Raw genomic sequence first — 13317 nt, 5'->3', positions numbered from 1 at the left:
CAGCTCGTTCCACCCTCTGATTGAAGAAGTTTCCCCTTGGATTCCCATTAAATATTTTACCTTTCACCCTAAACTTATGTCCCCTAGTTCTAGTCTCAGCCAACCTTAGGGGAAAAAGCCTGCATGCATTCACCCTATCTATACTCATAATTTTGTATATCTCTAGATCTCCCCTCATTCTCCTGCACTCTAGGGAATAAAGTCCTAACCTATTCAACCTTTTCCTATAACTCAGGTCCTTAAGTCCTGGCAACATCCTTATAAATTTTCTCCGCACTCTTTCAAGCTTATTGATATCTTTCCTGTAGGTAGGTGACCAAAAGAAAGACAAATTCAATCCAGCTAATTACTGTTCCATCACTTTACTCTCAATGATCAACAAAATGATGGATGATGTGGTATACAGTGTAATCAAGTGTCGCTTACTCATCAATAATCTGCTCATCTGTGCACAGTTTTGCCAGGTCACCTGGCTCTAGACCTCATCACAAATATACATCAAGGAGCTGATTTTTGGAGGTGAGGTGTGAATGTATTCTTGATGTTTGACATCAAGGAGCCCTGGTAGAACTGATGGTTTGAGCCAAAACTTGCACAAAGAAAGATGCTTGTGATTGTTAGGTATCAATCATTTCAGTGCTATAATAAGGACAATGTTTCAGGGGTTCCTCATTGGCAGTGTCCTGGGCTCAATATCTCATAAATAACATTCCTTCCATCGTTGGAGCATGCAGGGATGTGAACTGATGATTGTGCAACATTCGGTTCCATTTGCAACCTCTTAGAAGGGGAGATAGTTTAAGTCAGCATGTAGCAGGACCTAGATAATATTCAAGCAAGGACTCATGAGAGAGTCATGAGTATTTCCAAGTACCCTGAAACCTTATCCTTCATTATGGACTCTTAACATCTTACCAATCACTGAAGTCAGGCTAACTGGCCTATAATTTCCTGTCTTTTGCCTCCCTCCCTTAAAGAGTGGAGTGACATTTGCGATTTTTCCAGTCCTCTGGAATCGGCCTGATAAATACTGCGATTGCAAGAGCAGGTTAGAGGCTTGGTATCCTGCAGCAACTGACTCACCTCCTGACATCCCAGAACTTTTTCACTATTGCCATGGTCCAAGTCAGGAGCTTGAGAGAATATTCTTCACTCACCTGGATGACTGCAGCTTTAAGAACAATGAAGAAAATTATCACATTCCAGAATGAAGCAGGCCATTTAATTGGCTCCCCATCTACTGCCCTGGACATCCATTCCTTCCACCACGGCTATAATGTATACAAAATATATTCTCGTTATTCAGCTAGGTTATTGTGACGGGACCTCTCAAACTATCGTGAAGGACAAGGGCAGCAAGTGCATGGGTACACCAACATCTGCAGGTTCCCCTCCAAATCCGGATTTTGAAATGTATTGCTAAATCATAGAACTCCCCATCCAACACCATGTTGAGAGTCTCTTCACCCAAAGGACTGCACCAGCTTAATACATTGGCTCACTACTGCCTTCTCAAGGGCAATTAAGGGAGGCAATAGTGTTAGTGTTTCCACATCCTGCAAAGTGAATTTAAAAAATAGTTCTGGAAGTACTTGAAAGCCTTTTCTGCCGCAATATGCTCAATAACTCAAATGAGCCCAGGCTTTGAATATTTTTATACATAGAAGTTTATTTATCTGTTCTGTTTAAAGTTGGATTTGGACAATTGTGGGTATTCAGGCATGAAAGCAAAGAAGCTTGTACTGATTCAAGTTCAACAGACATTATTTATAGATCACATCCAATTCATTCTGAAGGCACTGATAAGACAGCGTAATGCTGAACAAAAAGATTTGAACATGTAAGATGGAATGGAAACTATAAATCCAGAGTACTCTTATTCCATTCCCATGCAAAAATAATTGTATGGTAGAATCTTTATTGTTCAAGCAGTCTAGGAAGTCATTGAGAGAGCTTGCATTTAGATTAGAATTGCATTATCTTTGCTAAATGGCTTCATTTTTATAGAAGCTGCAAAGTTGTAGCAAATTTGAGAATTTGGTCCCAAGAACAGCAATGTAGCACACCAGAAGCAGACAAATTTTCACTACTTAGACATATCATGCAGTGAACTTCTATCCAGCATGAAGTCTGTGTTGAAAATTAAAGTTATTTTAAATGTACGATAAATCACCTAGGAATAGCATGTATAGTAAGGTGTGGTGTGATAGAGTGCTTGCTGATACGTGCAACGGTGGTTCTACAAATATGCACTCTACCTTACCAAATTTTTCTATATTTATTACGTCCATTCTCGGATCTGATGCTCTTGGATGAAGCTCCTGAAAATCCTCCACTTTGAAATGTTGACCACAGCAAGGTGTCGCAGTCTTTGGGATACCCTAATGGTTAGATGAATTCCAACCTGAATCAGAAAATAGAACTGAGAATGGAAAACAATTGTATTAGGTTATAACATCTATGAGGGATAGAAAAATAAGAGAGGATTTGAAGCAGTAATATTAATTCAGGGAAGCATTATTGATGTAAACAAAGGAAGTATTTAGAGCTAACTCAATTGGACCTCAAAGTGTTCATTCCTTGTGTAGTGTGGGTTACAAGACCCAAGTTGTAGGGAGGAAATCTATAGACTGATCGAATGGGGAGAACAAAATTATCATTTGAGAAGATGTTACTTATTAATTTATCAATTGAGGTAAGGAGGTAAATGAAGATAAGGTAATGGGAATCTCCAGAGCAGTATGCTTTGCAAAGATTTGTTTTGCTGGATCTGTTATGAATAATCAAATAGGTCAGATGGATGAATTAGTTGGTGACCTCAGGGAGTAGGAGTCCATAATAGCAAGAGAAAGCATAAGATATTTGGCAATATGTTCAAAGTATGCATAAATCTGTACTGGCAGCAGTTAGGCAGTTAGTGTAGTAATTTTCAAGTTTTAGTGATTAACATCAGTGAAATGCTGCAGGAATACCTTTGCCAGAAAGCCATGCACCAAGTTGTCTTGAATATTAATTTCTTCAGTATTGTTTCAAAATCCAAGAATTCCCTACCCAAGATCATCTTGGGAGTGTGTAAAAATAAATAAATAGATAGATAAATAGTAATGAAGAAAATAAATAAATCTTGGCCAGAATAATTTATCAGAGGTACCAGATAAATCCTTAATTCCTTCATCTTAATAGCTCGTCATGGAACCATCTGGGGTTTATCAACCAGTCTATGCCTGGGAGTTAATGATGCCTATGTCGAGTCCCTGAACTGTTTAACATCAAGCGGCTTGAATTATATTAGCATTTACACCATGAAATTCCCATCAGGACTGCACAACGTACTAAATGAACAGATTAACCCTTTTGTGCTGGCATTAAAAGAAGCCAGATAACAAAATCATGAACTGGCAATCATTCGTTAGCCTTAAAAGGCACAGAGGTGTAGACTGCAGGCAACCCCCTCATTATAGCCAGTTAGATAACAGAAATTCAGCCTTACAGAATTCAAAAATCTCTACCCAAAGATTTGAGATGTGGAATAAAATTCACCCTCACATAATTTATGGGCAAAAAAAAGGTAAATCAGCACATTTTTTTTCAATTTGCATTTCTTGGCGCATACGCAGATGACATGGTTTCGCATTACAGAAAATCACGATACAGCCAGTTTTCTGGGAAAACGGTTGCTTGTATGCATGTTTTTGTTCAAAGTGTTAATTGATGAAACAGAAAAGGTTACAAGGGCAAATAAGTAGATAACTCGGCATTAACTAATTGACTACAAAATTGCATTTGAGATCAGCTTCTAAGATTGATATGAACTGGTGACAATATAGGATTCATCTCCATAAAAATCTGTATATGCTATGCTCACTCAATTAAATAAATTAAAATCTATATTTTTGTAGTTACCTTTGTTCTCAAGTTGGCTGGATGATTGGTTGCCTTGTCTTCCTCTAGGATGACACTAGCTTTTGATTAACCCATGGGCCTGTATTTCCCAGTCCTCCTGGATTTTGTGTTCCTGTCTAAATTCACCTTCTACGCTGGTAGCTACTTTATCTCATGAATATCTGAGATATACTTCCATCTGGCCAGCGTTGCATTACATTCCTATTTTCGGAAATGTTTCTCTGTATCAGTGGTGGCCTTTCCAAGTTTGTAGATATACCTCACCACATGCTTGTACCCAGAATACTCATCTAATTTCCACCCCAATTATTATTGAAGAAGGTACTAAGTGAATTCAACAAAGGCATGTAAACTGTTCAAAACACCTTTTAATTTCCAGTGATTCTACCTCATTTTTGTTGATCTATTTGAATGGCAGATGTGTCTGAACAGTTAGGCTTTTCAATAGGACAGACATCTAGATGTTCCAGCTCATGTGTTTACTTCTTTCAGTTTTGCAGCTGCAGTCTTGATGGTGTATCACCTTGGTAGAAAATATTTTGTTTATTTAAGCTTCAGTTAGTTGATTAGGGTTAACCCTTTTCTAGCCCAGCCCTCAGTTTGACACTTGTTTTGAAGACATGTTTAAGGTAGTCAGTGCATTCCTCTTACAAAGAGAACCGTCTTGAGGATTTCAGTGGTCAACAAAGAAGCCTAACTACTACCTTGTCAAGAATACATATTGCCAGTGTTGTAGGGACAAGTGAAAATCAAAGCAAAATGTTCTGCCTGTAAAATTATGCTGCAGTGGCCTCGTTTGGGCACTCTGTGTACTTTTATGTGTAATGCTAGTGCACATTTTTACCATATTTCTCCAAATGTATTTCAGTGAAAAATTTCTTTAAGTGCACTGTAAGATGATATATCTTGCAGAGCACTTTTCCCTATTGATAAATTTGTACATGCATTGGATATTGTAGAGAATATCAAGACAGTGTAGAATATATATCTTGGAAAACTATGCCTATAAGCATATTGTACATTGGGGTTTGCTGTATTTTACAGGGCATAGGACACTCCATAATGTGAAATGTTGGTTGGTTGTTTTCTGGTCTATCTGAGATTGTCTGTGTAAGACAGGTGGCTGCTTATTCTAAGTTTCATTAAAAGATACTTAATCATTATTAAGACTATTTAAAATACAGCTGTAAAAAGCAGAGGCTGCCTGTGATTAGTAACAGTTTTGTAAGTAATTATATGATGGGAAAGATGTTTTTGTGCTGCAACATGCAAATGAAATTCAAAGCCCAGTGGAATAATGTGTAATTTCCACAAACTGGAACCACCCAAAACACTCTGGCACCACTTGTGATAAGCCTGAATTATGGCTGTAGCTTTAGATGTTTTTGAGACTTAATTTTGGAATTAAGCACCACTCCTCTCCCCCTTTCTCCACCTCTGGTCTCCCAAACAATACTTCCAAACATCTAGGTCTTAGGAAATTGCTATTGAATACATTCTTGAAATAAATCCAAGAGCAAGTTTTATTCTGTTAGAGGTTTTTGTTAATGATCATGGAGATTCATAATCTTTAGATCACAGATAAGCAAGTGGAGTTGAGGGACAGCTCAGTCATGATTTGATTGAATGGTGGAGCTGGTTCAGGTGGTTGACTGGCTGCCACCGAGTGTATATGGATGCTCAATGGTCGGCATGGATTCAGTGGGCTGAAGGGCTTGTTTCCATGCTGTATGACTCTGACATTTTATAAATGAGTCTCTATTCTGACAAGCAGCTATTTACGCACTGATAGCTCTTTCATCCTGTTTTTAGGAAATGTTGTAAGTTGTAGCATTTGATTTGTGAGATAACGTGTTGCACTGTAGTTGGACATTCTTCACCTCTGCTTCTCTTGGAAGTTTAAGTTCTACAACAGCCACCAACCCTTGGATTCTTCACCTAAACACATGCAAGTCTTACCAACAGTTTCATAGTATTCTAGCATGCTCTTTGTAAGTGTTGGCTTTTCCATCTCTGCTTGGTTCCGTCAGTCTGGTCACAGTAGAGCAGGTGAAGGATGTCTGCTGTAACCTGACCTACTTCAAAAGCCTCTTGAACACCCCCAGTCCTAATGCTCTCACTGTAATGCATTTGCTGCCTCAGAATGACTGAGTTTTTTACTTCTTGTAACAATGGCTATTGAGTAGAGGAGGATATGATAGCAGAACAGTGTACATGTACACTGAATGTCATTTACCAACTTCACACTCCAGGAGCATTGCTGACTTTTCTGATTGAGAGGTTAATTAGACAATGAGAGAGTATGTAGAGTATCATTTAAAAACTAGGAGAAGCACTGTACTGTAACTTTGACACCAATACAATTCCTTTGAACCAGAACTAAAAAGAGAAAATGCTGGAAATACCCTGATGTCAGGCCGCATCTATAGGAAGAGAATTGGAGTCAATAGTTTGGGTTTGAAGACCCTGCGTCAGAACCTGGAAGGAGAGGAAAAAAAAGCTTAAGCTGGAGGGAGAGTGTGGGATGTCTCTGGGTAAAACTAGGGTGACAATGGGTGTAAGCTGTCAACAAGGTTATCTGGCCATTGAGTGAATGGGAGCAGTTAGAGAGCGAGAACATAGACCAACGAACGTGGCCAAAAGAATACTGGTGTTTCGAAACGCAGAGTTGGAGGACATGCCCAGGAGGTCAGGCTGGGCATGGCCTCCACTCCCAGAAGGAAAATAAAACAAACAAGTTGAGCCAATGTCACTTGGTGGCCTTGAAATTTAGAGTTTTACCTGATTGCAACAGATACTACAGAATCAGGTTGTCATGGCAAAATTAGATATAAGTATCATTTTTTTGAAATTTCAACTTGTAAATTACTGAAGTGAACATGAACTTGAAGAAAGGTCCATCCCAAAAAAAAGCTCAGCTGATGTTTAACTGAATCACAAAGTCACATCAACCGAGATGAGGCATGAAGTCTGAAATGAGTTGAGGTCAGCTTGGTTTGCATTGAGTGTGCTATAATTACTCTTGTTTCTCTGCACTGATGCAAGACAGGTTGAAATTGGTGTCAGTTCCTGCTAATGTTTGGTATTAATGACTCCCGCAGAATAACAGGGAATTTTGGTATCAAAATTTGTGAAATCATTTCTTATCTAAGTCTTGCTTTTTTGTCATTCGTATTCCACTCCAAGAAGACTAATCACTATTTTCACAAGGCAACTTGGGATCGGCAGTAAATATGTATGCCCATATTCCATGAATAAAGTGAAAATTCAGTGGTAAAAAAATTATTACTTCAACATTAATCAAAGCCATTAATAAGTCACATTCCCACGCTCTCTTGCAAGCACTTCAGTGTTTTAAAGAAATGTGAATTTCATTGCATTCTAGGCACGCCAGTAGTGGAAAGGTTAACATGAACTAGTCCTTTTTTAAAAAAAGCCTGAGTTGTCATTGCAGCTTTAAAGCTTTGCATGCTTAGATAATGTGACATGAGCTCAGTAAATGGTGAAGTTCTTGAAGTTCTTACGTGGCAAAGTAAATCATCATTAATGGCATGTAGTTGTTCATTTGCTTCCTAGTGAATGGATTTTTAGTGCCATGCTGTCTCCTCCAATGAATTGTTTGTAGAGATTCACCATTCTTAACAGCAGAACTGTTAACTAAAGCAGAATTGTTTTATCTGGTCCAATGTTTACCTTGTATTTAGATTTCTTTTTAAGTTTGGGTTTGTAGAATTGTGGTGTTTATCAGTGCTCCAGACAATGAGCCTTTTCAGATATTTAAACCTTGTATATGCTATTCCCTCAGCTCCAGTTAATGTCTTGTGTTCTATATGTTGTGCTGTTTAATGTAAACTGGACTGCGTTGCAGCACATCTGTGCACTATAATGGTAAATATGTGCCACACAACATAAAACATGTCTGGTCCATCTTTACAGCTGGAACACCTATAAGACAATTCACAGCAGTTCATTACCACATGCAATAATTGGTCAGTGCACTTGTTTCAGTACTTCTATAATATCATTTGGCTTCTGGATCGCACATATTTTTGGTAGTTTTGATAAAAAAAACAATATCATAGTCCTTGGAGCCAGTGGCATGTACATTTGGCACACTATTACATGCAGGCAAATTAATTAGAACTACAAAAATTCCTTGCACATATTTAAAATCTACCTTGCAGGGTGCGAGGCGCCACTTGATAATGGAGGTCTCTATTTGCCATTTTTAATTTAACATTAACAAGTGCCAACAGATTGAAAATAAAACACACTTGTATACTACTTTGGTCTGTTATTGACTGCCAGATTCCACGTGGAGGTGGCTCAAGATATTCAGTATCTCTGCCAAGTTTGTTGCTGTGTTATTTTTTGGAGAACAGGGCACTCATCTGTATGTTCTCTCCACTTTTCTTTCCTCCATTAATTAATGCAGTTCAACTGCAAAGAGTGCAAACATACTAGTCTCTCCCACAACTGGCAACTTTAAAGTTGTTCCATGAATCAGAGATACAGTCACTGTAGGAGAATGCAGACACAGTGTTGGGTTTTTTCCTCTGAGGTGAAATGTCCAACTGTGGCTGAGAATATAAGATATCTGTCATTTAGATGGTTAGCAGTTTACGTGCTCACTACCTTAGGGACCTTAGTTACAATCAGACATCTTAACTGCTTGCCATTGTTTGAATTTCCATTAGTGCTTCCTTTTAAAATAATACTTTTGTCAGTATGTTTATCTTGGTCTATGCCAGTTGCAGCTCTGTTTTCCTTATCATTACATCCTACAGGAAACATCTACATTTTTCTCAATTCCAGCCATTGATTCACTTAGACTTAGTACTATTTGGCCATGCAGCTGTCAAATTCTATGACACTGTACTTAAGCAGGGTTTAATTTCAACAGCAGAGAATCATAGAAATTTCCATCAGTGGCAGGATTCCAGGAAAGAGAACCAGACAGAGTGCCAGCAATGCTGACTGTTCCATTAGTTTCTGGCTATTGAGCTAGCAGTCTGGTCGAAATGGAAAGAGACATTTTAATTCAACAACGTTGTAAGTATATTATTCAAATTAATTAAGGTAATTTAAGCCATAGTTAATTGTCCACCTTTGACATTTTCTTGACTGTATATGACAACCTTCATTGGTAAAGGATCGAGTTCTTCTCGTGTTCTGTAATTTTCAAGGCACTTTACTGTTTTGCTTCTCAGTAAAGTGATAGATCTAATGGTACAGTTGTTCGTATAACATCAGTTGTGATTATTTGTCCACTGGTCAAGCAGGGCTTGCAGTCAGAGTTTAAAAACTTTTTGAAAATAAATGCTTCACTGATTTAAACATCCTTTGACATTTTGATAGTTTTAAAATTTATTTTATTGCTTCACCTCCTTAGAACAGTAATGTTTAACTTGCTATTCACATATAGTATGTTGGTTCCATGTTCTTTCAGACCATATTTGGGTATAGTATTTGGAATACTGCATCATGTTGAAAAATCTTCTGAGATCAGTGAAAGGTTAAACATTTTTCTAATGAATGCTGCATAATTAATGAGACTCAATAGGCTTCAACAGTGAATCAGAAAGCAATCTTTCTCATCCAGTGAAATGATACAGTAGGTTTAGGGGTTTTACTTTAATTACTAGTGGCAGGCTGGAAACTCCTTCGTCAACGTTGACATTGCAGTTGATCGTTCTACTCAACGATTACAGTTCCTCCTAATATTCCACGGTAGGGATGAAGAAACTGTTAAGCTTTTGTAATATTTCAACATTATATTTTTTTATAATTGTCCTGTAGAATGGGTTGGAACTGATGGAGGTTGTCACTAAATACATTTTTCCAAGTATTTCAAAACTGATGTTTAACTTGTTAAGATGATGGTGGCGAAGAACTTGGGTATTTTCTGATGGATCATGTTGCTGTCCATGCTGCTTGGTGGGAGCTATTATCTGCTCCTCATGGCAAGGGCTTAAACACACACTGCCTATTGTCTATTGACCAATTATTGTGCTAAGCAAATGGGTGCAAAACAGAGTTCCTTTGGGGTCAAGTTTGACACAAGTTTTCATGCTTCTCACTGGGAAATTAGAACAAGAAGATGGCTGTTAATGGGATAAACCAAAGCACCAAAGTATTTCATGTAGACCTCTCAAATGAAATATAAAAATTATCATAGGAATATTAAATTTCATCAAACATGCAAATAGGTAAACATTTATGATGACGTTTGAGGTTTAAAAACTGAATTCTATTTGATTTGTTAATGTTTACATCAGCCTAACCAGCAAGCATGTTGTTCACTATGTCTATTTGGGAACTGGTGGAGCTGAATTCTAACCCTTCTGTTTTTTCCTGAGGTGTGCTGACCTCTGCTTTGCACACAAGGCTGCAAATTAGAGATTGTCTTGATAATTTTTCATTGAAAGTTGGCAAGAGAATTTTACTCCTTGTGGTATTGATGTGTACTGAATCTTCAGCTGGGTTGATATAGGTTAGTAAATGTGACTTCACTTAGAAAATAAATATCATAATTACATCATAAAACCCATGGCACAGGAAAATTTCCACAATTAAACTGAAAGCATAATTCTAATTCTTTGCTTGTGCTGTTTAAAATTCCATTTTGTCAACATTCCCTTTTGCTTGCAATTTACTTCCAGCTATATTCATTGGATTAGTGTCTCATCAAGATGGATTTGAATTGTGCTGACAGTGAGGGATTGTCAGGCTTTTTGCCTCTTTAATTTTCCCTTCCTCTTTTTACCAGAAAGTATAAGGCCCTCCACTTACAATGACATTTCAAAAAATGCAGAACACATAAGTAACTTGATTGGAAATTGCTTAGTGGCTTGATTTTAAAAACTGCGAATCTGCAGCATATGACCAATGTAAGGTTTGGAATGAGCTCGATTGATGTCACAAAGAGCAAAGGCTTTGCTGGTTTAATTTAGCACTTAATCCATGAGCTCTGCCATACCAGTTGTCTGCACAAGCAGTGTCCCAAGCAGGAAAGGATAAATGTGTGGATTAAAAGAATCTACCCTTTCTATCTGCAAGCTGACAGACAAAGAGGATCTTTCATTTGGCCATTGTGGAATGAGACTTGGTAACAAGGTGCGTTATGTTTTGTTTCTACTGATGTTTCTTTGGATTAATAATTCAAGCAGTACTTTGTAATAGAAAACCTTCAGTTGCTTGGTTCTGGAGTCCCACTGGGGCTCAGGTGAAACCAGCCTGCTTTGTTTCATGTTTTGTAACCAGAGGTCCCGCCTCTTTAACTAAGCTGAAGTCATTTTATTCCAATGCCTGTCCCTAGCAAGCATACAACTGTTGGCTGCTCTCAGAGCTGGGACTCTAGCGGATGGTACAAAGACAACTGGGACAACGACAGCGCATGCGAATACCAAAGGCCTCGTAGGAGAAGAGATTCACTAACCTACTCCAGTGACGGTGTCTGCGACGGCAGTGTTAGCGTCAGAGTGCATGATCACAACGTTGCAGAAGGGTATGAACATAATTACGAACATTACAGGTATCCAGATTCTGGGTTTGATGAAGATTATCCCAATCGCTATGATCACAGACTTCTGAGAAAATCCTCTGTACCTGATCTCTCTTGTTCCCATGAAAAGCAGGCCGTGATGTCTGGACGCAACTCAGTGCCACCTCAGGATTACTATGGCGAGCCTGGTCTGGCAGTTAGGCCATCTGAAGAGGCACGATTTTATAGGGATCATATGCTTAACAGATCAGCGCAGAATTATGGGATGTCAGGTGGGAGAATGTCGTGGGACCACTCGCAAGGGAGGCCCCCTCCCCCTCCTGAGGTAAACCGTATGTACCATGATCCTTCTGGTAAGCTGGTCCACGACGGACAGAAGATGCGCAGTCGAGATCCTTCTCCTGCCAGGTATGGTGCTGAAACGCCTCTCCCTCGTTATGGGGCTGAACCACCACCTCTCTCTGGTAAGCAGATGTACAGTGATGCCACTGGTCGGCCAGTGGACTCTAACAGCACACGACAGATTACTCCAACATGTTTAGTTGTGGATCCTGTCACTGGATCTCGGTGTGAGAACAGTTTGGATAGAATGCTGTCCCCTGGCACACTGAACCACAGCCGTAGGCAAGGAGTGACGACTCGAATAATGCATGATTACGGAACGCACAGAGATGGTTTAATTTCAAAGCCTATTTATGATGGTTATGACAACACCATGCTGACCCGCAGCCATCTTGCTGCTGGAATCCACGGGCAGGACAGCAAAGCTGAATTCCTGGCGCTGCTGCGCTCAGAAGGGTTATCTGAAAACACAATTGCAAACTTATTGCAACAAGGATTTGATTCAACAAACTTCCTGGCCATGTTGGAAGAAAATGATGTTAAGTCTGTGGCTCCGAATCTGGGTCAGGCGCGATTGCTGTTACGGCTTGTCCACAGTTGCAAAGCGGACATGCAGTTACGACAAGAGTTGCAGAACAGCAGTGCCCGGATGAGAACACGTTCAAACAGCTTCAGTCACAGAAGTGAGCTGATGCGTAATGACTATGGAGTTCAGCCAGGGGTGGTCCCTACAATGGATAATCCCACTGCTCAGCAGCTACCAATGGCATTGCAACCAATGTCACCCAGGCTTGCTGAAGTGAACCGTCGGCCATCCAGTGCCCCATCCCAGCATCTCCTCGAAACTGCTAACTATGGTTCCTCTGGGCCTGGAAGACTGGGGAACCATTTTCCAAGCTTCACAGGCTACAGCGGCACTTCCCCAGTTGGGCTGCAGAACCTGCGTTCAGGGCCTCTCTACCCTGCTCAGTCCGGAATAGCAATGACTACACTGCAGGCCTCTCCAAATACAGGTCCCAAAACTGCTTACTCTACTACTTACACTGTACCCATAGAACTAATGACGAGGGAGCGCAGCTCAACTCAGTCTCTTATGCACAGCCCTCACAACAGTCCTCGGATTCTCCGAAAGCCGGGAACACAGGTGGAGTCTACACTGGTACCTACAAGCTCAGCTTACCAGCTGGCGAATCCTGCAAACCCAAAAGTGACCAGGCGTACTGGACCTCCAGTCATTGTCTCCACAATGGCATCACCTGAACCAAGTAATGCATTTTTTACATTTTAGCTGTGTGTGTAATATGTGCTATGACTCCTACTTAAAGTTATTTGTTTTTGTTTTCTTTTATCCCCATGAACAGAAGTTGATTGAAAACAGAGGCTGATAGATTTTCTTTTGCATTTTATGGGCATGTATTTTGTTTCTCTGTTTTGACACACATCTTTTTTAAAAAAAAGTATTGAAAATCTCTTTGTGTGCTGATCTGCAACTGCTCACTTAATAAGGTCAGTTGTCTTTCTATTAATGCAATAATTTGTGTGAAGGTGGATCTATTCACCATATCATT

At 39.5% G+C, this 13317-nt stretch overlaps 1 protein-coding gene across 7 annotated transcripts in view; it reads left to right on the top strand.

Annotated features, from left to right (window-relative positions):
- Positions 1–13317, top strand: part of LOC127576671 (C-terminal-binding protein 2) — a 226502-nt gene that overhangs the window by 107690 nt on the left and 105495 nt on the right. For 3 of the 7 annotated variants that reach the window (XM_052027274.1, XM_052027277.1, XM_052027276.1), the window contains exon 1: positions 11208–13014. The exons of the other annotated variants lie outside the window; for them this stretch is intronic. In XM_052027274.1, coding sequence (XP_051883234.1) covers positions 11208–13014 — 1807 coding nt within the window. Of the gene's footprint in view, positions 1–11207; positions 13015–13317 lie in introns of those variants that run through there. 7 annotated transcript variants of the gene reach the window in all.

This window comes from Pristis pectinata, chromosome 12 (assembly GCF_009764475.1).
Source record: "Pristis pectinata isolate sPriPec2 chromosome 12, sPriPec2.1.pri, whole genome shotgun sequence".
Taxonomy (NCBI): Eukaryota; Metazoa; Chordata; class Chondrichthyes; order Rhinopristiformes; family Pristidae; genus Pristis; species Pristis pectinata.
Note: the sequence above shows the minus strand (reverse complement) of the source record. Positions and strands in the feature narration are given on the sequence as shown.